The sequence below is a fragment of the Archocentrus centrarchus genome, chromosome 17 (genome assembly GCF_007364275.1).
Source record: "Archocentrus centrarchus isolate MPI-CPG fArcCen1 chromosome 17, fArcCen1, whole genome shotgun sequence".
Classification (NCBI taxonomy): domain Eukaryota; kingdom Metazoa; phylum Chordata; class Actinopteri; order Cichliformes; family Cichlidae; genus Archocentrus; species Archocentrus centrarchus.
The window spans coordinates 19,837,287-19,861,114 of record NC_044362.1 but is presented as its reverse complement, the minus strand read 5'-3'; the positions used below and the strand labels follow the sequence as shown (position 1 = coordinate 19,861,114).

The window sequence follows — 23,828 nt, the reverse complement described above, 5'->3', positions numbered from 1 at the left end:
CTGCAGGGGGCCTGGAGGCTATCCCAGCTGTCATAGGGTGAAAGGCAGGGTACATCCCAGACAGGTTGCCAGTTTGTTGCAGGGCCAACATAGAGAGACAACCATTCATGCGCACATTCACGCCTACGGCCAATTTAGTATGTGTTTAACCTAAAATGCATGTCTTTGGACTGTGGGAGGAAGTCGGAGTACCTGGAAGGATCCCATGCAGGTACAGGGAGAGCATGCAAACTCAGTGTATTCAGACGGTGGATTTGAACCCAGGATCTTCTTGTGAGGTGATAGTGCTAACCAGCACATCACTATGCCACCCTAAACAGTGAACTCTTCAATTAAAAAAAAATTGGTAACATAATGTAATAAAGAATATATAATAATGCAACTTTTTAAATGACTAAAACAGCAGGAAGAGGAAGGCCTTCAGACTGAAGTAAGACCTGAACTTTCCTCAAGAGTTAATTATTCAATAGAAACATAAAATAGAAGTAAGTAAACAGTAAGTAAACAAAGTAAACAATTTTATTTATTTATTTGTTAACATAATGTTATTTCCAACATTACAACATGTTGCCCGAGATGCATTAACTAGAGTGTGTGTGCGTGAATGTTAGTGCTTAGGTATAAAAAAAAAAGTGCTTGTATGAATGTGTGTGTGATTGGGTGAATGAGGCTTGCTCAGTTAGAGTAGAAAAGTCCATTTACGATTTACAATGATTACCATCAGGTAGATAGTTCAGAGGTTATGCCTGAAATATCTTCCATATTTAAATCTCCTTACTTACAAATGCATGTTCATTCTCATGACATCAAAGTGCAAAAAATAAAAGCCATCATATGCACACATATGCTGCACCAATAAAAGAAATAGGAGCTAAAATATAAAACCAAAGTTCAATATCTGGTGGGAGAAACAGCGAACAAAATCTGAGGCTGCCAGGCAGACACACACACGCGCGCGCGCGCGCGCGCGCGCGCATGCAAACACATTTCCTGTCACACTACACAAGGCGCCGTCTTCCTGTAAAGTACATGCTGTGTGTAAACTCTGAGAATGCGGTGGTAGCAGATATTGAAAGTCGCTTGATGGCTACGTACAAACTCTACAATCGGGTTACAGTGAGTATGTATTCATAAGATCTGTCGCTAGTAAAAACTTTCTCTGGACGCTCAGACTGCTGAACTCAGTATCACTAAAATCCAGGCTGCAGATACAAATTATGATGCTAAAAACATGTTCTTAATGGAAATGTTGATCTTGTTTGATTTATTAGTCAGGTCTATTAGTGGCCCATGAGTGACATGACTAATGGTCCTGTATGAGGTATTCAATTACTAGAAACGCTCAGAATAAACCCAAATTAAAGAAGCAGCTTCCTCGTGTATTTTATACTTTTAATAATTTGCGGTTAAGTAATTGGAGATCAATACCTTCTGTTATATAATTAAATCACTGACTGAGAGATTAAACAAATTCTACACAAACGTCTACCATCTGCAGGACAACCACAGTAACAGAAAATTAAATCAGCAGAGTCCACCCAGATTGTGTCTTTAAATGTATTTTGCTATTTTTATTCCTAACCTATGCAAAATCAGTGGAAATCTACTATTTTTGCTTACTGTGAATTTAAAAAAAAAACACAGGTGGATAACAGCCTGAGCAAAGACAATAAAAACATAGAGTTAGGTCCATAAGTTACAATGACACAACTTTTAGAATAGAATAGAACAGAATAGAAGTCACAGTTTCTAGAATATAAAACAGAACTTCTGAAAATATACAGATAATAAAACAGAATGCATTAAAAATACATACATTATAAAAAAAAATAAAATATGTATCTACATATAATAATGAAGATGGTGAGTATTGCACTTGGCGAATGAATAGTGCACATTATAGGAGTGATAGATATTGTTCAGTATGAATATTATAATATTGCACAGAGATGTGGGTATTACACAGTTAGAGTGGGTGAGTGTGTGAGTTCAGGGTGGTGACTGCTTTAGTGAAGAAACTGTTCTTAAGTCTGTTTGTTCTGGCTTTGATGCACCTGTAACACCTGCCAGAGGGCAGCAGGTCAAACAGGTCAAACCCAGGGTGTGAGCTGTCCTTGATGATGTTTTTGGCTCTGCTGACGCAGCAGGAGGTGTAGATGTCCGTCAGGGAGGGGAGAGGGCAGCCAACGATTCTTTGTGCTGTCTTGACTACCCTCTGAAGCCTCCCCATCTGCCTCAGTGCAGCTGCCGTACCATACTGCGATACAGTACGTCAGCAGGCTCTCAATGGATGAGCGGTAGAAGGTCAGCAGCAGGTCTGAGTCCAAGTTGTTCTTCCTGAGGACCCTCAGGAAGTGAAGTCACTGCTGAGCCTTCTTGATGTTATCTGATCAAGAGAGATCAGCAGAGATGAGGACACCAAGAAACCTGAAGGTGTGGACCCTCTCCACAAGCTCACTGTTGATGTAGAGGGAGTCTGGGTCAGTCCTGTGTTTCCTGAAGTTCATGATGATCTCTTTGGTTTTCGTGGTGTTCAGTGCCAGGTTGTTCTCTGAACACCAGGCTGTCAACTTCAGGACCTACTCTCTGTAGGCTGCCTCATCTCCCCTTGAGATGAGCCCGACCACTGTGGTGTCGTCAGCAAATTTGATGATGAGGTTGTTGTTGTGGGCCGGACTGCAGTGATGGGTGTAGAGGCAGTACAGGTGGGGCCTCAGCACACAGCCCTGTGGGGAGCCAGTGCTCTGTGTGTGTGGAGGAGAGATGGGGGCCAAGTCTCACAGTCTGGGGTCAGTTGGTTAAGAAGTCCTTTATCCAGGAACATGTGAGAGGGGGGAGGCCCAGGGTGTGCAGTTTGGTGGTGAGAATGTCCGGGATGATTGTGTTGAACGCTGAGCTGTAATCTACAAAGAGCATGCGAACGTAGTTCTGCTGCTGCTCCAAGTGGCTCAACACAGAGTGGAGAGCTACAGCGATGGCGTCCTCTGTGGATCTGTTTGCTCGATATGCAAACCGATTGGTGTCGAAAGCGGGGGGGGGGGTTGGTTCTTGATGTGCTGGAGAACCAGCCTCTCAAAGCACTTCATGATTACCGGTGTGAGGGCCACAGGGCGGTAATCATTTAGGCCGGTGATGGATAACCTTTTTGGCATGGGGATGGTTGTGGCTGTTTTTAGGCATGGGGGGATGACTGCTTGGGCCAGGGAGAGGTTGAAATTCCTGATGAGAATCAGGGTGATGAGTGGTCCTGAGGTGTCTCAAAGTGAGCAAAGAAACAGGTAAGTTCTTCTGTCCTAAAGCTTTTATTTTTTTTTAATTTGACTGCATACTTTGCACAGTCTCAGTCTAAAACATTATAAAGAGACAAGCCTCCTACTATGCCTCCCACTACAGGAACTAAAACCTCAGTGCAACAAAACACCTGTTTAGAGAAAGCTGACTTTAGACTCATGTGTCTGCTGACCACAACTGCTCCCTTATTAAACCTGGGGACCTTCCATTCCCACAGACTTCTGCAACAAGCCAGAAACCATCTGCAGGCTAAATTTAGGCCTGCGTATTAAGGGAGCTTCCACTTAAGGGAGCTGTGTGAGGTTAGAAGGTGTGTGGAGCTTTCCAGGATCTTTCTAAGTTTAGATTCTTCTGTTAAAGTCATGAGAATGAACAAGAACTGCACATCGTGAGCGTAAATTACATGTTTTAAAATCAAGATCTAGATCTAGTTCTCGTTATAGTCTATAATTTGACTACACCTGACTCAAAGTAGGATTTTTCATGGGTTTTTGAAAATGTATCACACAGACATATTATGATGCAGTATAGGATGTAGCTTACAGTAACTTTTTTATCTAATAGAAAATATGTGATATGTTACACTTTTATATTATCTGGTTTTGAAAGTTAAAAAAAGAGAAAAAGAACAAGTTATCCCAAATTAACATGAGTGATGGTGATAATTAGTGATGATAAGGGGAATAGCTCATTTTCTCGAGGTGTAATAAATTATAAATTTCTTGCTGTCTGGGGCATGGAAGTGTATCAGCCTTTTTAGATAATAGATTTTTTTTTCATCCACTTTGATATCTGATTCTTTTTATAAGGGCAAGAGGAGAAGAACATACATATCGCTTTCCTATAATGTTGGAGTTTGGCTGTAACTGGAGGGTTTTAGGGCTTTCTATGAACTCCTCCTGTTTAATCTACACTGATTATACTACACCTAAGTCTGAAACTTCTACACAAAAATCTATGAAAATACTACTATAGCTAATAGCTAAACAGAACTAATTAAAGAAAAAAAAATAGGAGATGAGTTTCCTTTTTCAAATAAAAAAGATAAAAGTCACTTTAATAAAAGCATGACAAATTTCTTACTATGCACCTTGGACATGAAATACTTTGCAGAAAGATCCAAACCTTCTGTGTGGAGTTTGCTAGTGCAATTTAGTTCAAAAAGGTAAACTTTCATATAGTCTACAATTATTGCATATAAAGTGAAATATTTCTGTCTTTTTTCACTTTAATTTTGATGATTATGTTTTGTAGCTCATGAAAATTAGAAACTCACTGCCTGAAATGTAAGTTTATTTCCTGAAATCAATCAAAAAAGGATTTAGAATACAACTTCTGTCTGACTACTGAAAGGAATGCTCATTTATATGCTCAATACCTGGTTATGGCTCCTTACCACGAATTACTGCATCAATGAAGCGTGACATGGAGGCACTCAGCTTGTGGTGCTGGTGTTGTGTTTTGAAGCCCAGGCTGCTTTGATAGTGGACTTCAGCTCATCTGTTTTTTTTTTTTTTTTTGGGCTGGGTGTTTCTCATCACCATCTTAACAGAACTTCACAGATTCTCTGTGGGATTCAGAGCAGGAGAGTTGTCTGGCTAATCAAACAAAGCAAACAGTTTAATAGTAGTTTTGGCACTGTGTACAGGTGCAAAGTCCTGCTGGAAAAGGAAATCACCATCTCCAGAAATCTTGTCAGCAGATGAAAGCATGAAGTACTCTAAAATCTCTTTGTAGATGGCTGCACTGACTTTGGACTTGATAAAACACAGTGGATCAACCACCACCACCAGGTGACAAATCAACACAGACTGCAGAAATGTCACACTGGACTTCAAACACCTTGGATTCTGCACCCACCCGCTCTTCCTCCAGGATCTAGGACCCTGATTCCCAAGTGAAATGCAAAAATGTACTTTCATCTGAAAAGAAGACTTTAGACCACTGAGCAACAGTCCAGTTCTTTTTCTCCTTACCTGGATAAGATGCTTCTGGCATTGTCTCTGGTTCAGGAGTGGCATGGTATTAGGAATGCAACATCTGTAGCTCCTTTCCTGAAGATATCTGAGTGTGGTAGCTCTTGATGCACTAACACCAGCCTCAGTCCACTCCTTTTGAAGCTCTCTCAAGTTCTTCAGGTGACTTTTCTTGAAAATCCTCTACAGGCTGCGATCATCCCTGTTACTATCACACTTTTCCCCTCCAGTCAACTTTCCATTAATATGCTTCAATGCGTCACTCTGCAAACAGCTGGCCTTTTCAGCAATGACCTTCAGTGGTTTACCCTCCTTGTGTACATTGTTGTTGTCATCTGGACAACTGTCAAGTCAGGAGTCTTCCCCATGATTGTGGTTGCATGTAATAAACTAGACTGAGAGATACACAGTATACTGTGCAAAACTCTTGAGTCACCACTGCTTCAATAATGTTGAGGTCCGAGCTCTGTGGAGGCCAATCCATGACTGATAGTGTTCCACTGTGTGTGTGTTTTATCCAGGTATGCTTTTATTGCATTGGCAAAAATCTGAGACACTGGATTTTTCATTTTCATGAGCTATAAGCCATAATCATTAAAATTAAATTAACAAAAGGTTTCAAATATTGCACTGTACATGTGATGATTATAAAATACATAAAGTTTCCATTTTTAAATCAAATTATGAAAGAAAAAATACTTTTTCAGGATATTCTAAATTTGTGAGATGCTCTAGTACATATCATGTTTTAGATCTTGCATTTTACGTTGTATTTGTTGCAGTGCTAATGTATTGTGAGTTTGTATGGCTACAATATGTCTCTTGTAAACGTCTCTCAACGTCTCTCCTGTAAAAGAACTTTGATTTCAGTGGAACTTCCTGGTGAAATAAATGCAAACAAACATAATTTAAGCACACACAGAGTTGATTTTGCCATAGATAAACAACTCGATAGATACGAGCAGCGAGAGCAACAGTGCTTCCTTCTAACGACGTTTTAAAACCACGTGACCTGTGTTTACATCCTCTTCTCAGCTGTTTCTTTATTTTTCCATTTCGACACAACTGCTCGCTGTCGCTGCTTTACCCCTCTGACTAACTAGCTGGTTAGTTCACGCAGTAAACTAGTACTTCACTACTTGAAGAAGCTGCTGGCGTGTGAAAGTAGTGGTAACTGACCATCGTACTGAACGCCGCTTTACGAGGAATGAGTAAATGCGACACGACATTGTGAGTATTTCTTATTTATTTAACCAGCTGCCGCTTGTGTGCGAGTTATTCGCTTTGCGTTGTCGGCTTCAATTGTGTTAGCTTTATGTGATGTGACACACTAAACTAGCCGTGCTGTGTGTTTGCTAACTGTGTAACGGCAGGAAAAAGAGGCGAGCTTACCTAACCTGCTTTGTCTGTTTTTAGTGATGGCGCACTCGGGCCCACAAAAAGCTAACGTTAGCCCGCTTTAACTGCAACTCACACAACGTTGTGTGACAATGAATGATAACTCAAAAGCTCAGCTCTAACCTGAAACACATCATTTCACCTCTAAATTCTCCCTTTTTTCATGTCGACGAGTGCACACGATAAAGCTTTGAACGGGCCCTAGGTGACTTTTCCGACACAAGTGCGAGCTTTATCGAGCCAAAGATGCTCTGAAAGATCTGATTTGTGTGGGGTTTTTTTTTTTTTTTGTTGTTCTTGCTTTTTTTTTTTCTCCTGTTAGAGGATTTCTTTTATAATACATGGGGTTGATATTTCATCCTCCTCTTACCAAACCGGTTTAGCCAGTTGCTGCTAAAGATTGGGGTTAATCGCACTGCAGAGAGTGCTGGCCAGCAACTGCGTGTTGGTCGACAAGTGGGAACAAAAGCTGGATGAAAGCCTCAAACACACTGTGGCCTCTCTCGGTGTTTGACAGCTGCTTCAGTGAGTGCTTGACTTGTGTTTCTTGCAGGTGCGAACGGCTCTGATTAAGGAAGAACCGTGATTAATAACGCTTGACAGCGTTTCATGAAAACGCCGTTGTTGTTGTTTTGCCCCATCGTCACACGCAGTGCGAAGAAAGTCTCCAAGCCGCTGATTGGCTGACGGGCTGCGGTCTGTGTGGCAACCGTGGGCACGTGACCAGGCGGCGCGCTGATTGGCTTCACCAGGTGTCAGTCATGGAAATTTGGGCAACATCTGTGAACACCATTGCATGTAAAAACCGAGAGACAAGAAAACAGAACAACCTGGGGACTGCATTCCTACCATAAACAGCACCTCACTGGGGCTGTTTGTCAGGGAGAAGTGTTGCTGATTAGGGATCTTTGTCCACTCAACAGCCCCCCCAAAACCCAAATATAGTTGGCAAGTATCACAACTTAAAAGCTAAAAACATTTTTCTGAATCATCTACATGCTTGTAAATTCTAATGCATATGACTGCAACTAACATTTATCAAATAATCTTATGACTCTTTCTTTATACTGTACATAAGTGAGTGACCAGAAAATGGAAACATGTAGGCTACATAATTACCATAAACAACATCTTATTTTACAGTTGTGGTCAGAAATTTACATCCGCTCATCATGGGCATGAATGTCATGGTAATTCTGGGCTTTTAATGATTTCTTTGAACTTTTCTTTTTCCAGGGTGGTATGATTGCACAGCATACAGCTTTAATGGCTTTCAAAAACAAGAATTGAAACAAGAATATCAAGAACAAGAAGAAAAACAAGTTTGAATTTATGCCTAAAATATACATACAAGCTCATACACACACACGCACACACACACAAATCTTTTAATAAGTGGTGCTGAAGGTTCTATACTGTCTTTTGACTTGACAAAGCCAAGGTCTATTAACTTCTACAACTGTTAGTTTCTCTTTGCCAGCATAAAAAGGATTTGTTTGACAGCACTCATTGGACTGACCAATACTCAGAACAGTGAGAAAGTTCAAGAAACTCAGTGAACATCTAAGAAGGAGAATTGTAGATTTACACAAGTTTGGAAGGTCTCTTGGAGCCATTTCTAAACATCTGCAGATTCCAAGATCATCAGTTCAAACAGTTGTACATAAGTAGAGGTTATTCAGATGTGTCACCACTTTGCCGAAGACTGGAAGACGACACAAACTGTCACCCTCAGATGAGAGGAAATTGGTTAGGATGTTCAGGGACAACCCAGGCACAAAGGCTCAAGCTCCCATAAACTGAAAACTTCTGAAACGCCAGCATCACTGTCCATAGTGAAGCGAGTTTTACATCGCCATGGACTGAGAAGGTGCCAACCAAGAAAGAAGCCCCTGTTCCAAAATCAAAACCTTCAAGCTCAACTGAAATTTGCAGCTGTCCACATGGACAAGCCAAATGCCTTCTGGAGACAAGATTTACAGTGAGATGAGACAAAGATTGAGCTATCTGGCCACAATGATAAGAGGTGTGTTTGGAGGAGTAAAGGTGAGGCTTTCAAACCTAAGAACACTGTACTAACGGTCAAGCATGGTGATGGTAGCATCATGCTGTGGGGCTGTTTTGCTGCCAGTTTTACTGGTATGCTGTATAAAGTGGATGGAATAATGAAGGAGGGCTACCTCCAAATTTTTCAACTTCACCGTAAATCAGCAGCTAGATCAGGGGTTGGCAACCTGTAATCCGGAAAGAGCCATTTGAACCCGGTTTCCACGGAAAACAAAACAGTGAGAGCCGCAAATACTAGCGGAAGCCGGTAGAAGCCGGTAGCTGCTACCGGAAGCTGGTAGCGACTAACGTGAGTGACGCATATATTGAAAAACGAAAATAGATAAATAAAATGATTTTATTTTAATATTTCAAAATCAAAATAATGTTCCAATTTAAAACTACAACAAAAACCGAACTGACAAAAATAAAATGCACTTCAATTGGATTCTTGCTGTAAAATGCCGCAGATTAAGCCTGGATGAGCCACATGCGGCTCTGGAGCCGCGGGTTGCTGACCCCTGAGCTAGATGGTTGAAACTTTGACACATTTGGATGTTCCAACAGATCAGTGATCCCAAACACACATCAAAACAGGTTTTGGAATGGATGAAGCAGGCTAACATTAAGCTTCTGGAATGGCCTTCCCAAACCCCCGACCTCAACCCTGTTGAAAAGTTGTGGACTATGCTTAAAAGCCAGGTCCGTTCAAGGAAACCAACCAATTTAAATGAACTCTACCAATTCTGCCAAGAAGAGTGATCAGATATCCAGCCAGAATTATGCCAGAAGCTTGTTGGTGGCTACCAAAAACATCTGGTCAGGGCTAAAGAGCATTTAACCAAATATTTGAGCCTCTATGTTTCATTTTGATTGCGTGTGGAGTAGAGAAAATCCTTAAATTGTGTTGTTTTGTTTTTAAGTCATTAAAGAGGCATGCTGGACAATCATTCCACCCTGGAAAAAGAAAAATTATTAAAAGCCCAAACCTGTGACATTTGTGCCAATGATGAGTGTAAATGTCCAACTACAACTGTAACTGTGTCTCATAGAAAGAGATTACTGATATTGTGGTCACTGAGTTATTTATTTTAGTCCACTCAACAGCCCCAAAACCCAAATAGAGTTGGCAGAAAAAGTGCAGAATACTCCACAAGAGAGAGCAGTAAAACAGAGTCAAAGCAGATGTTTAGTAATATAGAGTAGACAGCGGTTAGAAGTCAGAAATGGTGAGTGTTGAAGTTTCTGGATACTTGCACTAGGTCTGCAGATCCACAATTCAGGACTTTAGTGTGACTGTGAGGCCTGCCACCATGCATGCTCAGACTGAAATGCATAAATACCATTGTGCTCATTATAGTTGTTGATACTGACATCAAAACAGCTATGATGTTTTGCAGGCTGCAAGACCATCGGGAAATGGTGGTCTCTGGATCTAACAAGTCTGTTACAGTGTTTGGGTGAAGGTGCCATTAAAATTATTGCGATAATGGTCTTCATTTAAATGAAAACAAAAAATTTCCTGAAGAAGGGGGGAAAAGGGCAAAAACATACAAAATGGGCTTAAATCAAAGGTAACTAGACTATATAATGGTGGTGTTAGTATCTTACCTTGTGGCCAGGTGTGACATGTATATCTCAGTAGTTTGTGTCTCAGTGATAACTTTCTGAATGTCTTAATTCTTCAAAGAGTGCATATAAGGTAAATTGATATATTTTTATATTACCTGACTTATGACAATTATAAAACTGTTAAATCTGTGTAACAATGTAATAAGAGCACCTTTTATCCTGCAGCTGTTACTTTGGTAAGTGAATTTCAGCTGAAATATCACAACTTGAGAACTAAAACCATTTTTCTGATTGTGAATATTAATGAAACTGGCATTTATTGAGTAATCTACTGTTTTACACCCTCACATCTGAGGAAAATGCTATAGATTTTCAGAAAATATCCTCCTACTGTTCTGTCCCAGAGCTGGCATACCACATATGTTTGGTTCACTATCATGTGTGATGAACAGAAGCAACAAATGTTTATAATTGAGTAAATGCAGACAGCCCTGTAATGCTGTCTTTTTTTCACTACGTATCAGGAAAAATGGATGTAATAACTGCTATTTTAAAGGTGCTTTTAGGAGGTGGTGTAGTGGCTTTCAAGGTCAAAAGGAAAATCCAAATAATTGCATGCTTATCTACAAGTCACAAGCGGAGATAAAGTAATGTCTTAAAGTAATTCACCCTTATCATCAAACTGTTTGACTTCTCACCACAAGTACACAAAGACAGCAGGAGCAAAAATTAGAGGATTCAAGTAAGAGTAGCTGGTGGATTTAAAAAAAATCTGAGCTGCTTCACACACACACACTCAAACAGAGCTGGCCCCTGTTGTTAGCCTGGTACAACACACACCTTTACTGTCATGTTCTCTCGCTGTTTGTGGCTAATTAACACAGAATCCCGTAGTGATATTTGCACAAGTAACAAAAACACTTTTCATTTGATCGCTTCCACCGCTAGCCTGATGGTGGAGCCAGAGGAAAAGCCTCTTTATTACTTGCATGAGCAGGGGTTATCCACTGGTGAGCAGCTCAGTGGGCTTCAGGTTCTTAGTTAGACATGCAAATTAAAGATTAAGTCTTTTCTGATCCTGTCACTGTCTCTAATTTACTGCTCTAATGGAAAATGTGTTTTTAAAGGTAGAAACTGGTCTTGCAAATTAAATGACAAAAGTCTCTCCTCACGGTCTCATATCTTGATTTGTTGTACGATTTGCGTCTCATAGGAATCATGCGGATCATGCCATTAAATGTATTAATAGGATGGCTGGCTAAACATTACAACTCCACATGAACCAAGCGGACACAGTTGTGGATTTGATGATGCCCATTGGCTGCACTATGCATCTTGGAAATATAAAGGTCCTGGCGTGGTAATGCATTGGTGGTCTGCAGGTCAGAGATATGAGAGTGAGATGTGGCATTTTAAAGGATCCTGGTACAAAATCTATGGTAGAAACGGCAAGGATGGTGATAGAAGTGTAATTTTCCGGGGAGGGGGGGGGGGGGGGGCTTTTTAAAAACTTATTTTGTTGTAATCGCAGTGGATAAGTCCAACTTGCTTTCATGAGGACTTTGCATAGATGCTACAGAAAAACCCCATATTGCAGCTGTGTGCTGTCACCTGGAAGCGATATCAGAAATACGTTAAACAACCAGTAATTTGAGCCATTCTTGTTTATATCTGTGCTGATGTTGATCCATGAGCTTCGCTCTGACCATAGAGAAGGTGGCAGTCATGCTATAGTGAAGTGAAACGGAGTGGAAAAACTATCTGTAGGCAGTGTCTGTGCTTCTGGTGTGCTTTTTAAATTTTTAATGGTTTGGGAGTTTTTTTTTTTTTGCATTTCTTCCTCTCTGTGAACTCCACTGTTGCTCCTTTTCCTAATCGAGCCAACTTTATAACTAATCAGCATTCAAACTATGCACAGCATAGCTTTACGCTATTGTTTTTGTGGAGGGCTGCATGCAAGTCCAGCCTTTGCCTTTGATTGAACTTGCACAATCATATCAACAGCAACATAGCATAATACCATAATTACTTGCATTAATTATTTTGTAAAAAGGAATAACAAGGAGCAGACTTTATATCGTCTTTTTTTTTTTACCTGCAGTAAAATTGAGGCAAAATTATCACAAATTTGCCTCAAATGTAAATTCAAATTCAGATTGGTTAAATCACAGATATCCTCAGTGGTCACCGATACAAATGGTGCACTTGAATACAGCTGCTGATACAACTTTAATGTTCAGCTTTACAAGGTAAATAGTTTTGACGTTACATAGTGACCTTGAAGTTAAAGCTGGTGTTGTACTGGACTGCATTATATTGGGAGGTGTTCCTACATTTTTTACACGACAGAGCAGAATATTTAATAAACGGGTACTGTAATTGAACTAACCAGTCTATGGCAGTGTCAACAAGCCTCAGCATTATAGGTATCATAAAAGTAGACTTTATGGGAGCTTTAATTTCTACCGTTGAACCTTGTATTTATTTTCATTGCTTGAATTCTGGCCTTACAGCATCAGAATGACTCCGGCCTGCTCTTTACAGCAGAAGAACCGCTTATTTCTGTAGGTCTCCTACGAGATTTACTGATTATTTTTCTGCTAATACAAGTTATAGTAGAACAGTACTGTGATATTAAGCCACACAAAGCATGGGCGTTTTATTTTGTTGCCAACAGTGCTGTAAATTCTCTGAGTTTACACTCTAAATGCTGGTAATCATCAGGATTATCAGTTTACATCACACTGTCTGCTGATCAGGCGTGTGTGCGTGGTGCCTGGACATGTCTGTGGTATTTGGTTGCAGAGCTGATCCTGTGTTGCTGGAGGATCTGTTACTCGTTCAGTGAGGTGTTTATAACCGGGTCAAGCAGACACTCATGACCTGAGATGCTGACGCACTTTCACATTGTGGGGGGGCTCAACTCGGGACATTGTGTGTGTGTGTGTGTGATTACCAGTGAATTCTTGCTTACAAAGAAGCATTTTTCTGTGTGTAAAATAAACTTGATTTGTCTTAAAGGGCTTTGTTGATAATCAGAGGTTTGAGTGTACAGCAGTGCCCAAAAGCACTTTTCCTGAATTCCTCCACTGACCCATTTTCTTGGATTTTCTTTGAATGCTTACAGAGGAAGCATACTTGTGAGGAAGAGCCAATGGAAAATTACCTTACTAGGCCTCTTACTACAAAGTCACCTCTGAATTTAATCTTTATTAGCTGAGTCAGATGTGGAGATGCTGAGGAGGCAGAGAAGGAATTCAGAACTTGTCTCTTTTAGCTGCATCGCAGGGTGTAAAGGATTAGATTTTTTTGGTGTGTGTGTTAACAAAGCATTTATAAAATCTTTAGAAACTAGCATGTCAGGAATTTTCTCTTTACTGCTGCTGTGATTTTAGAGAACTATTACATAGTAAATCCATTTGGTGCTTGCATTATATGTAATGCAAGCACCAAAACAGCAGTTCATAGTTTAGCTGAAACTCAGCCCTGTTTGACAGGCTTTTCAGCTTTTTGGCTTGTGACATAATATTAAGCATCTTCCTTTTTCTTGACATCACATCTTCAATGTTATTTAATTTATTTATTTGATATTTTTTGGTATTTGACATAAACAATTCCTAATTTTTTATTTATTTTTTTTTTTTTAAATCTCATAACCGTTTTAACATTCTTTCCAGAAACTTCCATACATGCTGTCATGGAAGCTTGTGTCCATCTTGCCCTCCTCTAATGTCAGCTTTCTATTACATCACTCCACATCTGCCCTGTGGACATAACAGACTCCACAGTACAATATGACATGACATTAGGGCACAGAGTCTCAGCTGTAGATGCCTCGCAGCAGGTTTTCATTGTGAAAATATCTGAAAGTCAAAGGATTCAGTGTGACTCTGAAAATGTTGATGGTTATTATTATTATTGATTTACTGGCAATTATTTTTCCATCACAAAACTGTCCTTCACATCTTTGCCGGGCTCTAACTGGTATTTAAAAATAAACACACAAACAAGAACAACAAAAAAACCCTAAAAGATGAACTGTTGGCATTTTATCTTTTGAGTAATCAGTTAAACAAATCTTTTCATCTTTTCATACAGCGTAAAGCATTTGGAGCTTCTTTTACATCAGATGTTTTGTCTTGTTGTTGTAAGAAAAGCACAGATAACAAACTGCATTAATGGTGCTTTTCTTCCATTAAGTATTTCTTGTAAGCTATGGCAGTGAGACGTGTGTTATTCCACAGCCTTTGTAAAAAAATAAAATTTGAAGTCATTAATTGTATTTGTGCTGTGACGTGTCGGATATCTGTTGGGAAAAGGCTCTATGTACATTATATAGAGCATAAACCAACAGTAGAGGGGAAGCCTGCATGCCACTGTTATTGGATTTTTTTTTTTTTTTCATCATGGCAGCTTGATGGACATGTTTTTTACAAAGGCACTGCAGATCACAAATGGCAAATCTTTTTCATCCAGTAGTAAAATACATGTTTCATTCTTTAGTCCCTTTCTCTCATGCATTAATTTTTCATCAAAAGACGATCCCAGTTGTGGATTAATAAAACTCTTTTTAATCAGCATTTTAAATCTGCACTTTACATGTTGATTTAACCAGACGTTGTTCTCCCTCACAGGCGTATGATGTGTTTATCTTTTTATTTTTTCTCAGGTCACTTGCTGCCCGGACATGAACTTTGTCTGAACTGACACTCGAGGAGCCACAGCGGCAGCCGGCCGTTCATCTCCATGCAACTCTGAGGACGAAACACTCATCCTGAATACGAGTTCGCCCCCTTAGGGTTTCTCTTCTCTTTTTTTTTTGCCATGGGGGGAGCTGTGAGCGCCGGAGAGGACAACGATGACCTCATTGATAATCTTAAGGAGGCTCAGTATATCCGCACAGAAAAAGTCGAACAGGCTTTTCGGGCCATAGACCGCGGTGACTACTATCTGGACGGTTATCGGGACAATGCCTACAAAGATTTGGCCTGGAAGCACGGTAACATACACCTCTCCGCTCCGTGTATATACTCTGAGGTAATGGAGGCACTGAAACTGCAGCCAGGACTTTCTTTCCTCAATCTGGGCAGTGGAACCGGCTACCTGAGCACAATGGTTGGCCTCATCATAGGTAAGTACATACCTTATTTCACAGCTTTTTTTTTTTTTTTTTTTTCTTCATATGTGGGAGGTGTTCAGATGTTCTCTAAAGTCTAGATGAATACATTTACAGGAAAAGCTAAAATGACTGTATCAGTTCTTTGGTCTATAAAATGTCAAAAGTTTATATCTGAGTATGATCAGATTTGATAATCAGAAAAGGGTAAATATTTGGCTTTTTTAGACACACTATTGGCCTGACTGAGTTAAAAGAAAATATTGTTCCTGTGTTTTGTTCTCTCTTAAGGGCCATTTGGAGTGAACCATGGAGTTGAGCTCCACAAAGATGTCGTTGAATATGCCAGAGAGAAACTGGATGATTTCATAAAGAATAGCGACAGCTTTGATAAGTGAGTACATGCATCCCATCCATCCATCCATCCATTCGCTTCCGCTTATCCTGGTCAGGGTCGCGGGGGGGCTGGAGCCTATCCCAGCTGTCATAGGGCGAGAGGCAGGGTACACCCTGAACAGGTCGCCAGCCTGTCACAGGGCCAACACAGAGAGACGAACAACCTTTCACACTCACATTCACACCTATGGGCAATCTAGAATAGCCAATTAACCTAACCCCAGTAAGTGTATGTCTTTGGAATGTGGGAGGAAACCGGAGTACCCGGAGGAAACCCACGCAAGCACGGGGAGAACATGCAAGCTCCACACAGAGAGAGGGAGAGGCCTGGGCCAAGGTGGAATCGAACCCAGGCCTTCCAGATGGTATTCTATCTGTGAGGCAACAGCGCTAACCACTGCGCCACCGTGCTGTGTACATGAGTACATGCATCCCCCCCCTCCCATTTTACTACCTGCCAGACTTTACATTCACCTGACTCTCCAGTGGGTGCCTGGTGAGTGGTTCTAGGAAAAAGAGACTGCTCCGTGCATGACTACCCATAAAACTGTAAATTAATGCTCAGGCAGTTTTCAGGCTGACGTTAGCTCTGCACTAAAAAAAGCACCCTTTTCATTCATTCAAATGAAGCTAGTGAGTCAGTGCAGTGGGGGTGCCAAAACAAGGGGATCCAGCAAAACAAGTCATTTGGTCCCAAAAAAAAACCAAAACGTTGAACCAAGCTCAACTTTTGCTGCAAAGCTTTATCCTTTGGCGAGGAACTACGCTGGTTCATCTCAGTATGCACGGGCTCATTCCTGTATTTCTGTTAGTGATGCACCAGTTTATCAGCTGAACATCAGAATTGGCCAATTTAGTATTATTGACTGCTGCTTGCAAAAAAGATTGAATACATTTGTGCTTATTCAAAGATGGTATGTTGAAGGGCTACAGGGCTGTAAGAGTTATTCTTTTTGTAGCGCCGAATTCTTTGATTTTTCTGTCAAAAAAGGGATACACAACTAAAAACATGAGTGTTATCTGCCAGCTTATTTTAAACACTGCTGCATCTCTCATAATAGTTGGAGCTTTTGAGAGTTGTTAAATCTTGTGTGTGGCTTTTGCAAAGTGCTCTGCTCTGTTGTGGCATCTCATAAGTCTTTAAATGCATTAATCTGTTACTAATTGTCATGCTGGTGCAATAAATGGGTTAGCTGTGCTAACCACCTGCTGGCTCCAACTGCATAGTTATCATACAGACATGAGAGTGAGAACCAGTCCTCTCATCTGACTGCAAAAAACCCCAGAAGAGGTAAACATACCCCCCCCCCAAATGTCAAATCTCCCCTTTAAAAAAGAAGTGGATGTTACTGTCTAGTGACCATTTGACATCTGAAATATGTAATCTCTTATGCAAACTGGATATTTCTGCCACAAATGTCTACAAATGTAATGAAGGGCAAAAAGGAAAACAAGTTTATTTGTTGCCCATCTAATTATTTCTTTCACAGGTTTGAGTTCTGTGAGCCTGTCTTTGTGGTGGGGAATTGCCTTGAAATCTCCACAGACAGCCACCAGTACGATCGCATTTATTGTGGCGCTGGAGTGCAAAAGGACCATGAAAATTACATGAAAGTACTGCTCAAAATTGGAGGCATTCTGGTGATGCCTATAGAGGATCAGGTAAGTGCTGCAAGTCACCAGACTGATGTAAAATCGACACATCGTGATTGCTATTCAAAATGCTAACACACGAGGGAAAACAAGGTAAAATGGCTTTGACCTAGTAGACTTAGTTATGAAACTTTCCCATGCATTATTGAGCCACAGCTGCACCTGGATTTAAGCAGCCGTGTACAGAGTACACACAGTGCTGTATAAATAAATGTTTTATTTAAAAAGTACGATAGGTGACTGTGGACAGACTGCAGGGCATATAAGAGGGCATTGAGGATATTTTGGGATGTTGGTGGAGAAATTGTTGACAGCAACCTTTTCCAGTAAGAAGTTTAAGGATTGTGACTGATTCATGGTCAGTGCATTTGGGCCTTAAAAGGAACTGAAGTACAGCAAAGCTTGGCTTTGATCAGATGTTGTGACCCAAGGGTTTTATGTTACTAGTTACACAAGATGACAATCTGAAGCCAGATCATAGAGGACAGTATCCTTAAAAGAAATCAATTAGATTTTATATTATTTTTTTAAATAATGTACAAGGCGTTGGTAAGAGTGGAAGAAAAAGAAAAACAGCAAAGTTATTAATCATGGCAGAGAAAATAATTAACACAATTCTGATCAGAGATCTAACAGCTTGAAACCACTACAGCCCAGATTTACCCAGGCCATTTTCACACTAATGTGGATAATTTTCAAAACGCATCTTTTTTCTTTTTTTCTTTTTTTTTTTCTGTTGTGGCCTTTCATCAGCACCAAGCCGACATCCCCCATCTCCATCTCCTCTGGAGCTTTTTGAAATTACTCTCCCGAGTGGACAAATATGAAACACCCATTCCAGTAAGGGGAAAGCGGGTATAGAGCTTTTTGAAAATGACAGCCTTCAGCACTGTTCAGATATTATACTGAGTGGAAGCAGCATTAAGAAACTTTATTATCTGGATCTCCTGTTTTTTTTTTTTTTTTTTGTTTTTCACTCATTTTGTACGTCAGCATAAGGACGTGAATTATATAGATGTCCAAAACAAGCCATAAAAGTCGTCATGTGTTCGCTTGGGAATTACTGTTAGACAGCGTAAAGCGTAGGACTGCTGGGTTATGGCAAAAATATTGAGCTCTCGACTCACAGACTTTGGAAAAATTGCGGATTTATTATGGTATCACAAAGAAGATACTTGTCTTAATCACACTGAGACTTTGCAGTACAATTGTGCTTCTTACTGATGGCTATGAATGTGTCTGGCTTCAGAGCCTCTTCTTTATCAGCCCCCCTGCAAGCCCCCAACCTATACTTCCCCTGCCAAATTCTAACAGTGCACATTGAGTTAATAACCTTACTGACTTTAAATGTGTTTTAAGATCTGTCACAATGTAGACTTGTTACAACCTGAACCAATTAATGATGGGTGATTGATGTCTCATGTATCACTGATATCTCTTGGATTAATCTGTGGGTATTTGGTAAATCATAAAGCAAAAGTAAGACTTGAAGGTTCTAGCCTTTCAAATGCAAAATTTTACTGTTTCAGTTTTGTTGTAGCAAAGCCCGACTGATTTATCAGCAGGCTGATATTATCAGACAAAATTAGCTATTTGCTTGTCTATTGGTAACAGCATAAATAAAATGAGCGAGTGTTGACGTTGCATAGTTTGTACACTAGAGGGCATGCCACAACTTCCCTGTTGGCAGCACGTGCTTGGAATGCTGGAAACACGATGACCAGCTGATCTGAGCACAGTTTGGCAGAGCATAAATGAATAAATAAGTAACCACACCTAACAAATGTTAGGGAAATATGTTTTATGTTTCATGCGTCAGAAAGAAAATGAAAATATCGGCTGATATATCGGATTTTAAATGTCCAAATATTGGCATTGTATCGGCCAGGCTCTATTAAGGGCAACCATGCGGTGTTTGCATTGTGGCTGGCTGTGTATCGCTGGTTTTTATTTTCTCTGCTTAACTCCACTCTCTTTTGCAAAAGTGGTTACCTTTAAATGGCCAAACAATTTTTTGCAGTGCTCAGACTTTGTTGAGTCTGTGCTGGAAGCTAATTGTATTTACATATAATAACATTTCATAACGTAGTCAAACTTTTTAATCACAGTGATTGGTTAAAAGAAAATAAGAAAAAGTGAGCATGGCTACAATGAAATATAACTCACAATATAAACTCATTAATAGCTCACTGGAAGCAGATGTTAAAGGTTGTAAAACTAAATGATATTTCTGGCATGAAAACACAGTAAAGTTGAGAAAGAATGAGGAACACAGACAGCAGTCATCTCCTTGGTCCTCCTCCCTATGTGGCTGATTTTTATTCAGTGCCTGCAGGTTATAGCTGCTAGACAAAGAGATGGTGGGGGTGGGCGGCCAGGGCTGTCTTAAGCCTGAAGCTAAGTTTACAGGAATCTGCCAAATTTGGAAGGTACGTGGAAAATGAAGCTAACATTAGGCAGCATGTTTTTAGCTTGTTTGTTCAATTCAAATTAGTCCAACAAGCATCCTGTGGTTGTGTAAGTCTTGGCACCTGTGGATGGGAGCAGTTAAAAAGATGGCTTTTCCCCATGGTGCTGCGATAAAGGACTCTTACTGGATTGGGTGTTATTACACCCCCAGTAACAGGTGTTCGTGTCAGCTCGAGTAAAACGCTATCTTTCACTTCACCTGGGTTCAGTGTTTCCACCGCTGCCTGCTCCCTGCTAATGTAAAGCATTTTATGTTGTTCAGTGTGAAGTTCAGTTTTTGTCTCTTTATACAGCTGACCCAGATAACCAGGACTGGCCAGAGCACATGGGAAAGCAAAAACATCTTGGCGGTGTCCTTTGCCCCCTTGGTCCAGCAGAGCAGAGCTGATGGAGAGAAGCCTGACACCGTCCATCTGCGTAAGTTCCCCAGCCTCAACTAAACAACTTAAAAAAAACAAAAAAAAAAACAGTTTTTGTGTTTCATTATGCCTAACTCGTGTTGAAGTGCAAAGCAGGCAATATTTTAAATTCAATGCGTGATGTGACGAGTCCTAAAGCAGTATTTGCTTTGACATATGAAGCTCACCCTGCGGCCTCTTCGTAGACCCAGTTATGCCTCTCCTTGAAATACCGAGAAAGTTTTCTCATTCACGTCCTCGCTTGTTTGTGCTGACCTAGTTGAAGGACTGGTGCGGCTGTATAGATTATTCTTATTTGTGTGGCGCATCGCCCTGAAGCACAGTGTCATCTCTCTTTGTCCTCAGCCCCAGTGACTGTCCGCAGCCTTCAGGATCTGTCTCGGATCTACATACGCCGCACTCTCAGAAACCTGGCCAACGAGGACAGTCAGGGGAAGGGGACGACGCAGAGGGTCCCCCAGAAGCGCAAACGCAGGCGCTGTCGGCGGCGACGCATCAACACTTATGTTTTTGTAGGCAACCAGCTGATCCCGCGAATGGTGGAGAGTGAAGAGGAGGAGCACGCCGAGGAAGAACACAAAGAAGTGGAGGAGGAGGAGGACAGAGACATTGGCGACATTGAAATCATCAAGCAAGTGAACATGTTGAGAGACCAAATAATGGCTTTACCGCTGCCGGAGTCACTGAAAGCATATTTGCTGTATTACAGAGAGAAATGACTGATTCACTTGATATCCATTCTTAATGGGTGCAGCGCCTGCTGAAATGCTTTTCTTCATCTTTTTTCAGTACAAATGTAGCATTATTTCCACTTAATCTTGATGGCAAAACTGTAACGCAAAGAGACGTCACAGATAATATTGGATAATAATGTTATGATTGTCATGGGTGTTATTGTTGGCATTTTGTTTTGGTTTATATATCAAAAAAAAAAAAAAAAAAAGTAAATGAAAATGGTTTGAAAAACCAGGTTTGAGATTCAGATTTTATCACAGTGTCAGAATTTCTGCAGAAACGTGCAGATTAAACGTTGTGTTTAAAAGAAAAACAAACAAGAACAAACTGTTCTTACTATATTTGTTAAAATATGATGATGCTAAAATGAAGACTTTTATTGTACCTTTTTTAGAAGCTTTAACTTACTTTCAGTGTCTGGTGAATTAATGTACCGCTGAAAGGAGACACTGAAAGGCAAATAAGGCCACTTTCTCCCATTTTTTTTGAGTTAAAGAATAAGATGTTCTCGCATTATCCTGAATGGGGCACGTACGTCATTACTCTGCATTTCATTTTAGGGTAATGTGTTTTATAACTTCCTATTACAAGAGATCACCAGACTGGTTCATAATTTTTCTACAGGGCACCTTTTAATGAAACTTTTTCTACAGGGTGCTTACATTCTTGTTTCCTCACTTACTACCTGATCTGATGAGGTGTTGTGGGCCTTCTTCTCTCCATGTTTTTTGCTCTGTTGTGGATACATATAATATAATGGTGTATGTCTTAGTATTTTAATTAACTACATCAGATGTTTAAAATAAGGGTGACATGGAAATGAGGGTGGATTCAATATTCACCTAATTTAGAGGGGAACTGGTGACGGCAAACTAATGAATACATGCATGAATATATTGTATATGGGTGTTCCTGACTTTGCTTCTTGTGATTGGTCACTGGAGGTGATGTCCCAAGTGATCAAGCTTTGAAATGTTTCTTTAAAAAAAACAAAAAGGTTTCAAGATGGTGAATCAGTTTAGATGGCCTTGAGACAAATCTTGGAATTCTGTATAGTAATTTTTTTTAAACAAAATGAACAACAATGCAAAATTTGACGCCTTTTGTACCATGGACAACAAAGCACCTTAATCTGCAGTCCTCAAGTGAGAGAAAAAAGGAAAATGGTGACATTTTTTTGGCTTCATTTGTATTGTGGACTGGACTTCTTGTAATGTAAATCCTCTTTAAGTACAATTTGCTTGCAGAACCTCCCTGATAGTGATGGCTTTTAAGTGCCAACATCCCCTGCCCCATCACATTAGGATTTCTGTGAGTTTTCCAGCACAGTAAATTTACCCAATGAAGGATGGTATATTTCTACAAAAACATTCCACGGTGGGAAAAAAAAAAAAAAAATCAAAAAACATGAACAAAAAACCAGCACATCACTGATCCGACAGGTCACCGTTCTTCTTCACTCTTTACCATCACAGCGTTTAGAAAGTTCCTTCATCTTTGAATGCATAATTTTAGTATTCCAAAAGCTGAGTTGAATGTTGTTGATATTAATTATATTCAATATTAAAGTGATATATATATATATATATATTATATGTATTGTTATCATATGATTCTGCATACAGTTTAATTAAGTTGCAATTGATTTGTTGTAGCGCCCTCTTGCTGTACTGTATCTTGACACTGGGAACTCTGTAGATCAAAACTCCACTGCTGTCTGTTAAATAGATAAGATATATTAGTGCTATAGGTCTTCATTTTGTTCTGGTGCAATGACAAATATTTTGTTTGAAAATGGGGCTGATTATTCTGTTTAATAGTTTTTGTGTGTGAAGAGGTAGCATTTATTTTCTGTAAGGCTTTTTTTTTTTTTAAAAAAACATTCATTGGAGAGCTTTGCAAGTAAGCAATAATGGAATAATTTCTCAGCTTATAATTACCAATAACAACATAGTCCCATTTTATTTGCCTGGTATCCATTAAAATTCACATGACCAATTACAGCCATGCAACAGTTTATATACCATTATCTAAAATGTAATTGCTAATTAGAGAGCACATTAAGTATTGAAAGCAGGGGACCTACAACCTTGACTCTCAGGTTGCGCCTTGCACCAAAGTTAATGGGACTGCTGTGATTACATTTAATGTGGTTGAGATTCGACTACAAAAATGGCACCCGGAAAATACCAAGTCATAACCAATTATGTGCTCTTATATTAAGATAATTTGTTAAGAGCCAAAAGAGTTCGGTTCCAGTTTTTCAGGCCTAGGTTGATTACTCATAGTGTGTGCAGTTCATTTTGCAAATGTGGTGTTTCTCCATAAATGTTTGGCACAAAAATAAAGGTCACGATCACATTATGTGTCTTCTAATCATTCAAAGTACTCTACTTTTATGTTCTTATTTACTTACCAAGGATGTCTAAATGTAGTCAGATTGTTAAATGAGTCCCTAAAACAAACTGATATGATGTAGAAATAATGACCACCTGCTGGCATAAAGTTTTCTGGATTTCTTGCAGCTGCCTTTGCCATTGTAGTTGTGGAGTGAATATCTGATGGACATCACATCGCTTTTATTTATCCAGTGAAACATGGTGTGTGTGTAAGCTAAGTTGGATAATGCTGGATTTTTGGCTGTTGCATTTAATGGTGTTTGGAAATTTCATTAGATTTTACTGACAGCAAATTTATAAATCTAACATCTGGTAGAACATCTCTGCAGGAAACATGAGTGCAGCAGAAGCTGTTGTG

General features: G+C 39.9%; 1 protein-coding gene across 1 annotated transcript; it reads left to right on the top strand.

Annotated features, from left to right (window-relative positions):
* Window positions 1–6,244: 6,244 nt before the first annotated feature.
* On the top strand, window positions 6,245–23,435 carry pcmtd1 (protein-L-isoaspartate (D-aspartate) O-methyltransferase domain containing 1). The gene is made up of 6 exons (XM_030752927.1): window positions 6,245–6,497; window positions 14,953–15,414; window positions 15,691–15,793; window positions 17,286–17,457; window positions 20,211–20,334; window positions 20,682–23,435. Exons 2-6 carry the CDS (start codon window positions 15,108–15,110, stop codon window positions 21,053–21,055), a joined length of 1,080 nt encoding a protein of 359 aa, XP_030608787.1. The 5' UTR covers window positions 6,245–6,497; window positions 14,953–15,107; the 3' UTR covers window positions 21,056–23,435.
* Window positions 23,436–23,828: the final 393 nt, after the last annotated feature.

Excerpts from the sequence above, each read along its gene's own strand:
- pcmtd1 (XM_030752927.1), top strand. The coding sequence starts at position 15,108 with ATGGGGGGAGCTGTGAGCGCCGGAGAGGACAACGATGACCTCATTGAT. Across the intron at positions 15,794-17,285 it reads AATAGCGACAGCTTTGATAA|GTTTGAGTTCTGTGAGCCTG; the intron begins GTGAGTACATGC and ends TTTCTTTCACAG. Across the intron at positions 20,335-20,681 it reads GCCTGACACCGTCCATCTGC|CCCCAGTGACTGTCCGCAGC; the intron begins GTAAGTTCCCCA and ends CTTTGTCCTCAG.